Here is a 14,399-nt window from a genome sequence, read left to right on the forward strand (position 1 = left end):
GATGGATCCTGCTCGCTGTTCTGCCTTCCCCTTTAGCCCCGCGCAGCGTCTCCTTGCGGAGGGGCTGCGCGCAGCTATGGGAGAAGGCAAGGCAGCGAGCGGGATGGATCCCGCTCGCTGTTTTGCCTTCCCCTTTAGCCCTGCGCAGTGTCTCCTTGCCGGGAGACGCTGCGCAGGGCTTTCCTGGCTTTTCTGGGAGGTGGGGGAATTCCCCCACCTCCCGCAAAACCGGCAGAAGCCGCGCGCACTTTAAAAGGGCTGCACGGCTTCTCCTGGCTTTCCTGGGAGGGGGGAGAAGGGACTGATGCGGCCAGTCAGTCCCTTCTCCCTCCTGTGGAAAAGCCCGCAAGAGCGCACGGAGCTTGTGTGCGGCTCTTGGGGGCTTTTCCCGTCTGCGTCCCCCCCTGCATTCGCTCCATAGGACGCACACACATTTTCCCTTGCTTTTTAGGAGGGAAAAAGTGCGTCCTATGGTGCGAAAAAAACGGTAATCCGTTGTGCAACATTGCAACTCCTTAGTCAGCCAGCACAAGAGCCTTTGCCTGAGTGCACAGAGAACATTTAATAGAGCCCTGATTGCTCAGCAGCCATTGTCTCCATAGAGAGTCAGTGTGACTTAGCAGTTAGAGTGCTGCTCTAAGACCTGGAAGACGCAGGTTCAAATCCCCGATCTCCAATTAATCTCACTGGGTGATCTTGGGCCAGTCACTCACTTTCAGCCTAACCTGCCCCATAGGGTTCTTGTGGGGGTTAAATGAGGAGAGGGAGAACCATGTATGCCACCTTGAACTCCTTGGAGGAAAAGGTGGGATAGGAATGCATTAAAATAAATAATAAACAAACAAACAAACACTTTCAAATATATTTACTTGGGGTTCCCATTATGGGTATACAGTTGGGGCCTGTTGCTTATGTCAACCTGTGAAGTAACTGTGACCCTTCCAGGAAGCAGTCACTGCTGAGCTGAGGAGAAGAGGGGTGAGAAATGGGGGGGGGCATGTCCAGGTAAAGGGGGTGACATAAGAGAAGGGACAGGCAAGAGCGGGGTCCATTCCTTTCTCCCCTTTCCGCCATTCTTCCCTCTGCAGAGCCGCGAGAGGCGACTGGTGACCCACTTCCAGTATGTGAGCTGGCCTGACTATGGTGTCCCGACCTCAGCAGCAACTCTCATCGACTTCCTGGGGGCTGTCAAACATCAGCAGAGGGTGGCTGTCAGTGCCTTGGGACCACGCTACAAAGGCCATCCTGGTGGGCCACCTATTGTGGTGCATTGCAGTGCTGGCATTGGCAGGACAGGTAAGGATGCCAAAACAAAGAAGCTTTCAGTGGACGCGGGTGGCGCTGTGGTTTAAACCACTGAGCCTCTTGGGCTTGCTGATCAGAAGGTCGATGATTCGAATCCCTGTAACAGGGTGAGCTCCCGTTGCCCATCTAACTGTTCGAAAGCACATCAAAGTGCAAGAAGATAAATAGGTACTACTCCGGCGGGAAGGTAAACGGCGTTTCCATGAGCTGCTCTGGTTTGCCAGAAGTGGCTTAGTCATGCTGGCCACATGACCTGGAAAAACTGTCTACGGACAAACGCAGCTCCCTTGGCCTATAAAGCGAGATGAGTGTCACAACCCCAGAGTCGTCTGTGACTGGACTTGACTTGTCAGGGGTCCTTTAGCTTTATCTTTTTTTAATGGAAAGGCGGAGAAAGACATCTGCCTTCAGCCTTAGTGAGTGGTTGGCGTTGACCAGTGATGGGGCCTTTTCAGTGGTGGCTCCTCATTTGTGGAATGAGGCTTTCCCAGGCACGGTGTGTCCCAGCTTTTTCCTTATTAACATTCAGCCAGGATTTCAAAGCATTCCTGTTCACCCAGGCATTTGACGGCAGCGGGTACTGTTCCTCCAGCAACCTGGAGATTAATCTTAAGGCTGTGTGGCTGTTTTTAGATGTGGAAGTGCTGGCCCAGTCTTGGTAGTGGACTGGATGAGAGCCAAGAAACAGAAGCCCAATCCAGATACGACTGAGGCTCTGTTGGTGGGGGGGTTCCCTAGACCAGATGGGTGGGAGGTCGCCTGCTCTTGATGGGGTTATGTTTCCTCTGAAGGAGCAGGTTCATAGCCTGGGGGTCCTCCGGGATCTTTGCTGTCGCTCAAGGCTCAGGTAGCCTCAGTGGCCCAGAGTGCCTTCCATCAGCTTTGGCTGGTGGCCCATCTACGTCCCTATCTGGACAGGGAGAGCATAACTACTGTTCTCTACACTCTGGTAATCTGAAGGTTAAATTACTGCAGTGTGTTGTACGTAGGGCTGCCTCTGAAGACGGTTCAGAAACTTCAGCTAGGGCAGAATTCAGCAGCCAGGTTGCTCACTGGAGCAAGACGGTTTGAGCATATTACACCGATCCTCGTCTGACTGCACTGGCTACCGATTAGTGTCCAGGCCCAATTCAAAGTGAAATTAAACATATTAATTCATCACTTAAATAGAATCCTAAGCCAATTAAATATCTGCAAGCTGTTTCCAGTTAATTTAACTTAACATATTTAACTAATTTAATCTTCCTGGTACTCCTCCTCCTTCTGGTCGTGGACTCTTCCGGTCAGGTCAGCTAGCTCTGAAAAATCCATCATCTTCATCTGCCATTCTTCCACCGTTGGTAAATCTTGCATTTTCCACTTTTTGGCTAGTAAAATTCGAGCAGCAGCTGTAGCATACAAAAATAATTTAACATCTTTCTTGGGCAATTCCAAACCTGTTATTCCAATAAGAAAGGCCTCTGGTTTCTTAGTAAATGTATATTTCAACATTTTTTTCAATTCATTATAAATCTTTTCCCAGAAGGGACAGGTCCACCACATATGATAAAAGGTTTCTTCCTTTTCTTTACATTTCCAGCATAGATTATCACAGTTATGATATATCTTTGCTAATTTTACAAGAGTCAAATACTATCTGTACATCATTTTCATTATATTTTCCTTTAACACAGTACATGCAGTGAACTTGACTCCTTTCTTCCACAATCTTTCCCAATCCTCAAACATTGTATTATGTCCTACATCTCTTCTTTTTTATATATATTTATTTATTAAGTACAAATTAGAAAACATACATATTTCCAACAAAAGAAAATACAAAAGAAAAAGAAAATACATATAACCAAGGGAAAAAAATAGAGAATACTTTGTCTCTTTTCATATTTACAGTTATTTATACCTCTACAAAATGCTATTCACAATAAAGGAGTGAAATGAAAGATAAGATATCAGAAAAAAAGAAAAAAAGAAAGAAAAAAAAAATCATAAGTGAAAATTTTTAAAAGTAGATAAGTATTCACTATACATAGCCATTTCCCATCTATATTTATATTCAATTGTATAATTTCATCTTGTCCTTATCTACCTTAAATAAAGTGTTTTTTTAAAGAGACTTCCACCGTTTGCCTCACGCGTTTTTAATAATCCGTTCGTCAGATCCTCTGTTCCTCATATTTTCCCTTTGGATTTCCTTAATGTCTCACTTTGTATTTTTTTATATTACGCACAAGATTATTCTAAACACAACCAGACTTTTGTAGTCGAGCCCTGGTTTTGTAAATAATCATTTAAGAACTCCCATTGCTTCATAACCATAGTTTTGGATTTTCTCCTTATTATATCCGTCAGTTTTTCTAGTTCCAGGTACTCGCAAAGTTTCCCCAACCATTCTCTTTTTGTTGGGATGCTGTCTTCTTTCCAATAGCTAGCAATCAAAATTCTTGCCGCTGTTGTCGCGTATAGAAATAAGTTAGTTTTATCACACGCTAGCAAGGTTATGCTTAAAATTCTACAAGGAAGGCTCAAGCAGTATGTGGACCGAGAACTCCCAGAATTGCAAGCTGGATTTCGAAGAGGCAGAGGAACCAGAGACCAAATTGCAAACATGCGCTGGATTATGGAGAAAGCTAGAGAGTTCCAGAAAGACATCTACTTCTGCTTCATTGACTATGCAAAAGCCTTTGACTGTGTTGACCACAGCAAACTATGGCAAGTTCTTAAAGAAATGGGAGTGCCTGATCACCTCATCTGTCTCCTGCGAAATCTCTATGTGGGACAAGAAGCTACAGTTAGAACTGGATATGGAACAACTGATTGGTTCAAAATTGGGAAAGGAGTACGACAAGGCTGTATATTGTCTCCCTGCTTATTTAACTTATATGCAGAATTCATCATGCGAAAGGCTGGGCTGGATGAATCCCAAGCCGGAATTAAGATTGCCGGAAGAAATATCAACAACCTCAGATATGCAGATGACACAACCTTGATGGCAGAAAGTGAAGAGGAATTAAAGAACCTTTTAATGAGGGTGAAAGAGGAGAGTGCAAAATATGGTCTGAAGCTCAACATCAAAAAAACGAAGATCATTGCCACTCGTCCTATGATCTCGAAGCTACCAGCATGAGTATGACCAAACTTCGAGAGACAGTGGAAGACAGAAGTGCCTGGCGTGCTCTAGTCCATGGGGTCACGAAGAGTCGGACACGACTAAATGACTAAACAACAACAATCTTTTGGGATATCTTTATTTATAATTCCTAGTAGATATGCCTCTGCCTTTTTTGTGTGTGATGTCCTTATCAATTTTTTTATTTCATCGTGGATCATGTCCCAAAAGGTTTTAATCTTTGGGCAAGTCCACCACATGTGGTATAACGTACCTTTTGTTCTGTTACATTTCCAGCATTTGTCGTTGTTCCTTTTATTTATTTTTGGCAATCTGTCAGGGGTTAGGTACCATCTGTGGTGAATTTTTCTGAAATTCTCCCTTAATGAATCACACGCAGTAAAATTTATGTTTTTCTCCCAAAAAGTTTTCCATCTTTCCAGATCTATCTCATATCCCAAATCGTGTTCCCACTTTAATATGTTTTCCCCTTTCGTCTCTTGTTCTGAGGTGGTTTTCATTAATAATCTATACATTTTTGCAAGTATTTTTTGATCGTTTTGCAATATTTCCTTTTCTAATTTTGAGGTTTTATTTTCAAATCCCCCCCTTTTATGTCTTTTTCATATGTTGCTTTTAATTGATAATATTGTAACCAATTTATTCCAAATGTTTGTAATTGTTCATAAGTTTTTAATTTAATATTTCTGTCTGCATCTTCTAATATTTCCCTATATGTTGGCCAAGTCTCTTTTGCATTACTCTTTAATGTTGTAGTTGCCTCCACTGGTGAAACCCATTGGGGAGTTTTCTCAATAATTTTTCCTTTTGTTCTTTCCCAGACATCCAATAGAGCCTTTCTTACTATGTGATTTGTAATTTTTTTATGTTGTTCTTTTTTGTCATAAAATAAATAGCCATGCAGGCCGTATATTTTGTCCCAACCCTCTAGTGTTAGGACTTCATTATCTTTTAATAATATCCATATTTTTATCCAACACCAACACGCTGCCTCGAAATACTTTCTTAAATCTGGCACTGCGAATCCTCCACTTTCCTTTGGGCCCATCATTACTTCTAATTTTATCCTTGCCTTTTTCCTCTGCCATATAAAATTTGCAAGATCTCTTTGCCAGCTTATAAAATATTTACTTCCTATTACAACTGGAATCGTTTGAAATAAAAATAGAATTTTGGGGAGTATCATCATTTTAATCATAGATATTCTTCCTCCTAATGATAATTTTAGTTTTCCCCATTTATCCATACTTCCTTTAATTTCTTTCCATTTTTTGATATAATTATACTTAAATGAATTTGTATTTTTATTTGTAATCCATATCCCTAAGTAATTCACTTTATTTTCTATTTTTAGTCCTGTTGTTTCCTCTAATTCCTTTATTCCCTTTCTCGCCTATATTTTTTGTTATCAATTTCGATTTATCTTAGTTCAATTTGAATCCTGCTACTTCGCCAAATTCTTTCATTCTTTCTAATGCTTTTTTATACTTTCTTTTGGTGTTTCGGTTGTAATAATCACATTTTCTGCAAATGCTCTTATTTTGTAACACTGTGTACCAAGACATATACCCTTTATTTCTTCATCCTTTCTCAGAGCTATTAATAGGGTTTCTAATATTGTTATAAATAGGAGTGGGGATAAAGGACATCCCTGTCGTGTCCCTCTCTCGATGTCGAATTCTTCTGTAATTTCGTTGTTTAGGATTAATTTGGCTCTTTGTTTTTTGTAAATTGCTTGAATTCCATTCATAATTCTTTTACCTAAATTTAAACTTTCACAGGTTTTAATCATAAATTTCCAAGAGACACTGTCAAATGCCTTTTCAGCGTCTACCAAAAGCATTGAAATTTCTTTACTTTGATTCATTTCGGCATATTCTATTAGGTCTATAATTATTCTAGTGTTGTCCTTTATTTGTCTGGCTGGCAAAAATTCTGCCTGATCTTTTTTAATTATCCTTTTTAGCAGAGTTTTCATTCTATTTGCAAGAACTCTAGTAAATATTTTATAGTGTATATTCAATAAAGATATTGGCCTGTAGGTTTTTATAAGTCTCAAATCCGTACCTTGCTTTGGGATAAGGGTTATCACTGCTTCTTGCCACGAACTGGGTATTTCTCCTTTGTCTAAAATTTAATTGTAATTTGGGTGTTATTATTTCCTCTAATTTTTTATAATATGTTACTGAAATTCCATCTGGTCCTGGCGATTTCCCATCCTTCATATTTTTAATCACTTTTTTAATCTCTTCAAGTTCAATATTTGAATTTAAAATTGCATATTCTTCTTCTTCTATATCTGGTAATCTGTTTTCTAATAGGTATTTTTGGATTTTCTTTTCCTCTTTCAATTCTACTTTATATAATTTTTTAAATATTTTATAAATCTTTCTTTGATTTGTTTTGGGTCAATAATTTCTTTTTCTTCGTAAATAATTCTATTTATTACTCTTTCTACCCGTCTTTCCTTAATAAACCATGCCAGCATCCTACCCAGTTTATTTGCCCGTTCAAAATATCTTTGTTTTGTCCATGTAATTTTTTTCTCAATTTCTCTATTTATTAAATTCAATAGGTGGGCGTGTAAGTTCTTTATTTGTTGGAGGATATCTTCATTTTTGGGGGTTTTCACTAAATCTTTTTCTTTCTCTCTTATTTATTTATTTCCATAATATTAGTATCTTTATTTCTCCTTATCCTTCCCATTTGTTGTATTACATACCCTGCATATAGGCTTTACTCGCTTCCCAAATCATTTTTTTATCCTTATCCTGATTTTCATTTATTTCATAGAATTCTTTCAATATTTCCTTAGCCCTTTTAAAAGGGCTATGTCCTACATCTCTTGCCCAATCTATCATCACAGATTTAACTTGTTCATCTTTTGTATGCCACTCCAACAATAACTTATACATTTTAGATAATTTTTTTAGTAAATTTTAGTATCCAACAACTCCATCTCCAACTTAGATTGGAGCAAAACCTTTTTTCTTATCCCATTTATACAATTCATTAATCTGGTGATCACTGGGCAACAATTTTTTACTTTTTGAATGTTGTCTAGATTTCTACAACTGATTTAGGGTATTTTTGCACTGCTGAATCAGGAAATGGCATCCGTTTCTCTCCATCATGTCAGGTTTACTGTAAACTGAATGGTGGGAATTGATAAAGGTAAGTACAAGTAAATTGCATGTTGCTTCACCATTTTTCAAACTTCAGGGCTTGAACTTCCGTTTCTTGGAACTCCTGGAATGCTCAGCGGCAGGGAGGTCTCTCTTCAGAGTCCAACAGTAGTCAGCCGTCATGACTGCGTCCCAGCGACCCTGATACCTGGTCTCCATCTCTTTCATGTCCTGATGGAATCTCTCCCCCTGCTCGTCACTCATTGAACTCAGGTTCTCAGGAAACCGGTCCATGTGTGAAAATAGGTAGTGCATCTTGACGCTAATGTTGTAGCCCAGGTTTCTGAAAGCAGTCAGCATGTTGTTGACAAGTTCTGCGTAGTTTCTGCCCTTATTGTTGCCAAGAAGTCAGCTCTTCACTACCAGAACAAATGCCTTCCACGCTTCCAGTTCCAGTTCGTTCACTGAGTTTCCAAACTCTGGATCTCTGAAGAGCTGACGGATCTGAGGACCGTCAAAGATGCCAGCTTTCAACTTCTCCATGGTCAATCCTGGAAAAGCCTGGCACAAGTAAGTGAAGCAGTCACCATCCTTGTCCAGAGCCTTGGTGAACTGCTTGATTAAGCCGAGCTTGATGTGCAGCGGTGGGAAGAGTATTCTGTCTCTGTCCACCAGAGGGTCGTTGATGACGTTCCTTTCTTTGCAAGGCACCAATTCCTCCCGCACAGGCCAGTCCTTCTTCGTGTAAGGCTGAGCACGGTCCCTGCTATCCCACATGCACAGAAAACATGGGTACTTGGTGAAGCCAGACTGTTGTCCCAACAAAAAGTTCACCATCTTCAGGTCAACACAAATAAACCACTTATGCTGATCATAACCAATTTTCTCCAGCACATACTTCACCGCTTCATAGTTCTCCTTCAGTGTAGTCGAGTGAGCCAGGGGTATAGAGGCAAAATGGTTGCCGTTGTGTAGCAGAACACATTTCAGTGATCGCTTGCTGCTGTCAATGAACAGTCTCCAATCTTTGGGTTCGTACTGTGGCACTCCAAGCTTGAGCAGAAGCTGCGCAATATCTGCACAGTACACCAAGTCCTTCTCTTCCGAGAAAAAACGGAGGTACTCTTGATGCCTGTTGCGGAAGAAGCTGATGCGAGCACTGTCAGAGAGGAGGTTTTTTTCCTTCAATCTGGATGCCAACAGTTTGGCAGAGTCCTTCGACAAGCTGAGGTCGCGACTAGATCATCCAACTCCTTCTGGGAAAATGGATGTGGAGCATCATCTTCAAGAACCACTTCTTCTTCTTCATGTCCTTCAACACTGGAGGCATCTTCGTCACTAATGTCAGGAAGTTCTCCGAAGATAGGCACTGGAATTTCATCACAATGAGCTACAGGACGACGTGCTGATTGAAGATCAGGATACTTCGTGGGGCGGCTGCCCCATTAACTTAGTTTTGATCCCCCAACTTTATGCACCAATTTACAGAAGATTTCGAGGTTTTATGACTTCAAACTGATCCCTTTTTGACATAATCACCCAGAACTATCAGACCTGAATACTTCTTGTCATTAAAATAATCATTTCCAATCAAAACAATAATTCGACATGGCATTTTACCCCCACCAACTTCTTCTAAAATGCTCCACACAAGCGTACATGTGAACAAAAACGTAAAAAAAGACATGTGGCCATAGCTCAAAAACTTGACCTGATTGAGCAAAACCAATGTGATTTTTGGATTCAGCGCATCAGATTTTTCCTAAATCAACTGAAAAAACGCAGACAACAAATTTGTTGTAGACTGGTGTAATGTAACCAGTTTAACTTATCTTTAACTTGATCAAATGGTCTTAATTTGTAACTTCCTTCTTCCAATAATAAATCATAATATCTCAACCATTTGGTATCCATATTTAGTTTTTTCTGGGCCTTTGCCTCCATTAGTGAAAGCCATCTGGGAGTCTTTCTTTCTAAGAGATCTTTATATTTTTTTCCAAACATTATACAGCGATTTCCTAATTACATGGTGTGTGTTTTTTCATTTTTTTTATGTTTTTTTTCAACATGTAATTCTTTTTCCAACAATCCTTATTGTCACATTATAATCCCTTTGACTCTGCCGAGTCCTGACTTCCCTCCCGACCGCTGGTATATACATCGCATACTTTTTGCTTATAATATTGTCATAACTCTACTGTTTTACATTGGAGGTGTTATTCCAGTCCTGCTAGTGTCTTAATATTTTCGTTGTTCTCCTTTATATATTCAGTAAATTTATTCCAATTGTTATTGTATCTCTGGTCCTCTTGGTCCCTGTCAATTTGGCAAGTTCCGCAAAATCTATCATCTTCACCTGCCACTTCTGGATGGCTGGTAAATCTTGTATTTTCCATCTTTGGGCCAGTAAAGTTCTTGCAGCGGCTGTGGCATACATGAACAAGTTCTGATCTTTTCTTTTAATTTCTTTTCCCACCAGACCTAGCAAAAATGCCTCTGGTCTTTTAGGAAAAGTATACTTAAATATCTTTTTAAGTTCATTATAGATTAACTCCCAGAACTCCTTGCCACAAGTCCACCACATATGAAAGTAATCTCCGTCTATTTCCCTAGATTTCCAACATTTTCTGTCTCTTTTCCTATACATTTTAGCTAATATTATTGGCGTCAAATGCCATCTATACACCATTTTTAATACATTCTCCTTTAAAGCCATACATCCTGTAAATCTCAAATCAACATTCCATAATTTTACACATGCTTCCAGCTCAATATTGTGCCCAATATCCATCGCCCATTTTATCATCGATTCTTTAACCTCTTCATCTTTTGTGTACCATTCAAGCAGTAAGTCATACATGCTAGATAACAATTTTCCTTTACACTCTATTAGTTAAACTTGGAATTTCGACTTTTTATCCTCAAACCCATTTCTCCTTTTATCCTCACTTAGTAGATTATTAATCTGATGATATTGTAGCCATCCCGTTAACTCAGTTTCAATTTGGTCATATGGTTTCTTTCTTTTTTTATATAATATTTTATTAGGTTTTATCAATAGAAAAATTTAGAAAAAAACAAAAAACAAATGCCAAACAGATACAAAATACAAGAGCACAAAAATACAAAATACAAAAATACAAACATTAAACACAAAAAAGAGAAAAAAGAAAAAACATATAAAAGAGAAACAAAATTTCTCTCTTTCTTAATCTCTCCACTTTAGTTACCTTATTTTCGTGACTTCCTCACGTCTCCCATTTTTGTATCCCTTTTAAATTTGGTTCAGCAAATTCATAATCTATTAGTTTATCTATTATTAATCCCCTCATACTTTTTACCTTGTTGCTTGAGCCCCTTCAATTCATTTCAATGTCATCAGCATTCAAAAATTTTACAATGTTTCTGCAAATAAATTTTAAATTTCCTCCAATCTTCTTCCATCGACTCTTCTCCCTGGTCTCGGATTCTGCCAGTCATTTCCGCCATCTCCATATAGTCTATTAGTTGCATCTGCCATTCTTCCAAGGTGGGTAGGTCTTGTGTCTTCCAATGCTTTGCGATGAGAATTCTTGCTGCTGCTGTAGCATACATAAAAAAAGTTCTATCCTTCTTTAACACCAATTGGCCAACAATGCCTAGGAGGAAGGCCTCTGGTTTCTTTGGGAAAGTATATTTAAATACCTTTTTCAGTTCATTATATATCATTTCCCAGAAAGCCTTAATCCTTGGGCACATCCACCAAAGGTGAAAGAATGAACCTTCAATTTCTTTACATTTCCAACATTTGTTATCGAGCAAGTGATATATTTTTGAGAGCTTGACTGGGGTCATGTACCACCTGTACATTTTCATAATATTCTCTCTTAGGGCATTACATGCCGTAAATTTAATCCCAGTGGTCCATAACTTCTCCCAGTCAGCAAACATGATGTTATGTCCTATATCTTGTGCCCATTTTATCATTGCAGATTTTACCGTTTCTTCCTCAGTATTCCATTTCAACAGCAAATTGTACATTCTTGAAAGTGTCTTAGCATTGGGTTCTAACAATTCTGTTTCTAACTTTGATTTTTCCACCTGAAAACCAATCTTTTTATCCAAGTTGTGTAACCAATCTCGCACTTTCTCTTTAAGTTTGTCATAACTCTGCAATTTCAATTTGTCACCTTCCTGTTCTAAAATTTCCCAATATTTTGGCCATTTAGCCTGCATGTTGAGTTTTTTCAAAGCTTTCGCTTCCATAGGTGATAGCCACCTTGGAGTTTTACTCTCCAAAAAGTCTTTGTACCTTATCCAGACATTAAACAATGCTTTCCTGACAATATGGTTTTTAAATGCCTTATGTGCTTTTACCTTAAAGGTAAAGGTACCCCTGCCCGAACGGGCCAGTCTTGACAGACTGTGGGGTTTGTGCGCCCATCTCACATCTAGAGGCCGGGGGCCAGCGCTGTCCGGAGACACTTCCGGGTCACGTGGCCAGCGTGACAACGCTGCTCTGGCGAGCCAGAGCCGCACACGGAACGCCGTTTACCTTCCCGCTGGTAAGCGGTACCTATTTATCTACTTGCCCCCGGAGGTGCTTTCGAACTGCTAGGTTGGCAGGCGCTGGGACCGAGCAGCGGGAGCGCACCCCGCCGCGGGGATTCGAACCGCCGACCTTTCGATCGGCAAGCCCTAGGCGCTGAGGCTTTAGCCCACAGCGCCACCCGCGTCACAAGCGCCACCCGCGTCACCCGCTTTTACCTTGCCATACCATAAATATGCATGCCACCCAAATATGTTATCATACCCTTCAAGGTCCAAAACGTCTGTGTTCTCAAGAAGTAGCCATTCCTTCAGCCAGCAAAAGGCTGCTGACTCATAATAAAGTTTAAAGTCTGGCAGGGCAAACCCCTCTCTGTCTTTAGCATCAGTAAGAATCTTAAATTTTATTCTGGGCTTTTTGCCCTGCCAAACAAATCTAGATATATCTCTTTGCCACCTCTTGAAACAGTCCATCTTATCAATGATTTGCAATGATTGGAATAAAAATAACATTCTCGGCAATACATTCATCTTAATAACAGCAATATGACCCAGCAAGGAAAGCTTCAAATTCGTCAAGATTTCTAGATATTTTTTCACCTCTGACCAGCATTTCTCATAGTTGTCTTTAAATAAGTTCACATTCTTGGATGTCATGTTAACCCCCAAGTATTTTACCTTCTTTACTAATGTTAAATCTGTCTCTTTCTTTCTCTATCGGCATCAAATTTTTCTCCAAAACCTTAGTTTTCAGTTTATTCAGTTTAAAACCTGCCACTTGACCAAAATCCTGAATCACTTCCAAGGCCCTCTTAGTACTAGATATCGGCTCCTGTAATGTCAAAATGAGATCATCTGCAAAAGCTTTAAGTTTGTATTGTTTAACTCCGACCTGAATACCTTGAATCAATTGGTCCCTTCTAATCATATTTAGCAAAACCTCCAGGACCGAAATGAAAAGCAATGGGGAAATTGGACAAATTTGTCGTGTCCCTTTCTCTATTTTAAACTCTTCTGTAACCACATTATTTACTATCAATTTAGCTTTTTGCTCAGAATATATCGCCCCTATACCATTTTCAAAGTTTTGTCCCACCCCCATCCCCTGAAGATTTTTCTTCATAAAACTCCAGGAAATATTGTCAAAGGCCTTCTCCGCATCTACAAAGATCAAAACTGCTTTTGTGTTAATGTTCACCTGCAACTTTTCCAAAATGTTAATTATATTCCTCGTATTATCCGATAGATGTATTCCAGGGAGAAAGCCAGCCTGATCTTTATGAATCACCTCTGCCAAAACTTTTTTCAATCTTCTAGCCAATATATCTGCAAAGATTTTGTAATCCACATTAAGTAGGGATATGGGGCGGTAATTCTTAAATTGTGTCTTTTCAGACTCAGTCTTCGGTATAAGTGTGATATAAGCTTCTTTCCACGTCTCTGGCACCTTTTTCCCCTCCATAATTTCATTACAAACCTCCTTTAGTGGTTGAATTAAATAGTCTTTCAAAATTCTGTAGTACTTGGAGGTCAATCCATCAGGCCCTGGAGATTTGCCCAGTTGCATATTCTGAATGGCGCCTTCCACCTCTTGTTCAGTTATTTTGTAGTTCAATAATGTTTTATTTTCTTGAGAAATTTTTTGTAATCCATTAATCTTCAGAAATTGGTCAATTTTCGACTCGAACTGTGGCCCTTGTGTGTAGAGTTGTTTAAAATATCTCTGGAAGCAGATCCTGATCTCCTGTGGATTCTGAATATTCTTTCCACTTCAAGATTGGTGACCGTATTTAATTTTTGTCTCTTCTTCAACTGCCATGCTAGCAACTTTCCACATTTGTTAGCTGATTCGAAGGTATTTTGTCTCATCTGGTTAACTTTCCATTCAATGTCCTGATTTATCATTTTCATATATTGTACTTTGTATAAATTAATTTCTCTCAAAATCTCTTGTGATTTTGGTTTAGCTCTAAGTTTCTTCTCTCCTTCTCTTATTTTTTCCAAAATCTTCTCTTTTTTCTCATTTTGAGTTCTCCTTTTTATTGCATTTTGCTGAATAAAAAACCCTCTCATCACGGCTTTGCTTGCGTCCCAGATTGTTCTTTTTTCCACTGTGGTCTTCAAATTTATCTCAAAATAGTATTTTATAATTTTTTGGGCCTTCTTGGTAATTTCTGGATCTCTAAACAAGGCGTCATTCATCCTCCATCTGAAGGAACCAGTCAATGTTGGTTTCATTTCCATTTTCACAGGATTATGGTCGGAGCAAGTTTTGGGGCAAATTTCCACTTTTTGAATCTTAGGAGCCATTCCTC

At 39.5% G+C, this 14,399-nt stretch overlaps 1 protein-coding gene across 2 annotated transcripts in view; it reads left to right on the forward strand.

The window, feature by feature from the left end:
* The window catches only part of PTPN9 (protein tyrosine phosphatase non-receptor type 9), an 82,208-nt gene that overhangs the window by 48,833 nt on the left and 18,976 nt on the right, over positions 1 to 14,399 (forward strand). For both annotated transcript variants that reach the window (XM_082198070.1, XM_082198071.1), the window contains exon 12: positions 1,089 to 1,296. In XM_082198070.1, coding sequence (XP_082054196.1) covers positions 1,089 to 1,296 — 208 coding nt within the window. The remainder of the gene's footprint in view (positions 1 to 1,088; positions 1,297 to 14,399) is intronic.

Source organism: Podarcis vaucheri (assembly GCF_965113315.1).
Source record: "Podarcis vaucheri genome assembly, chromosome: 14".
NCBI lineage: Eukaryota > Metazoa > Chordata > Lepidosauria > Squamata > Lacertidae > Podarcis > Podarcis vaucheri.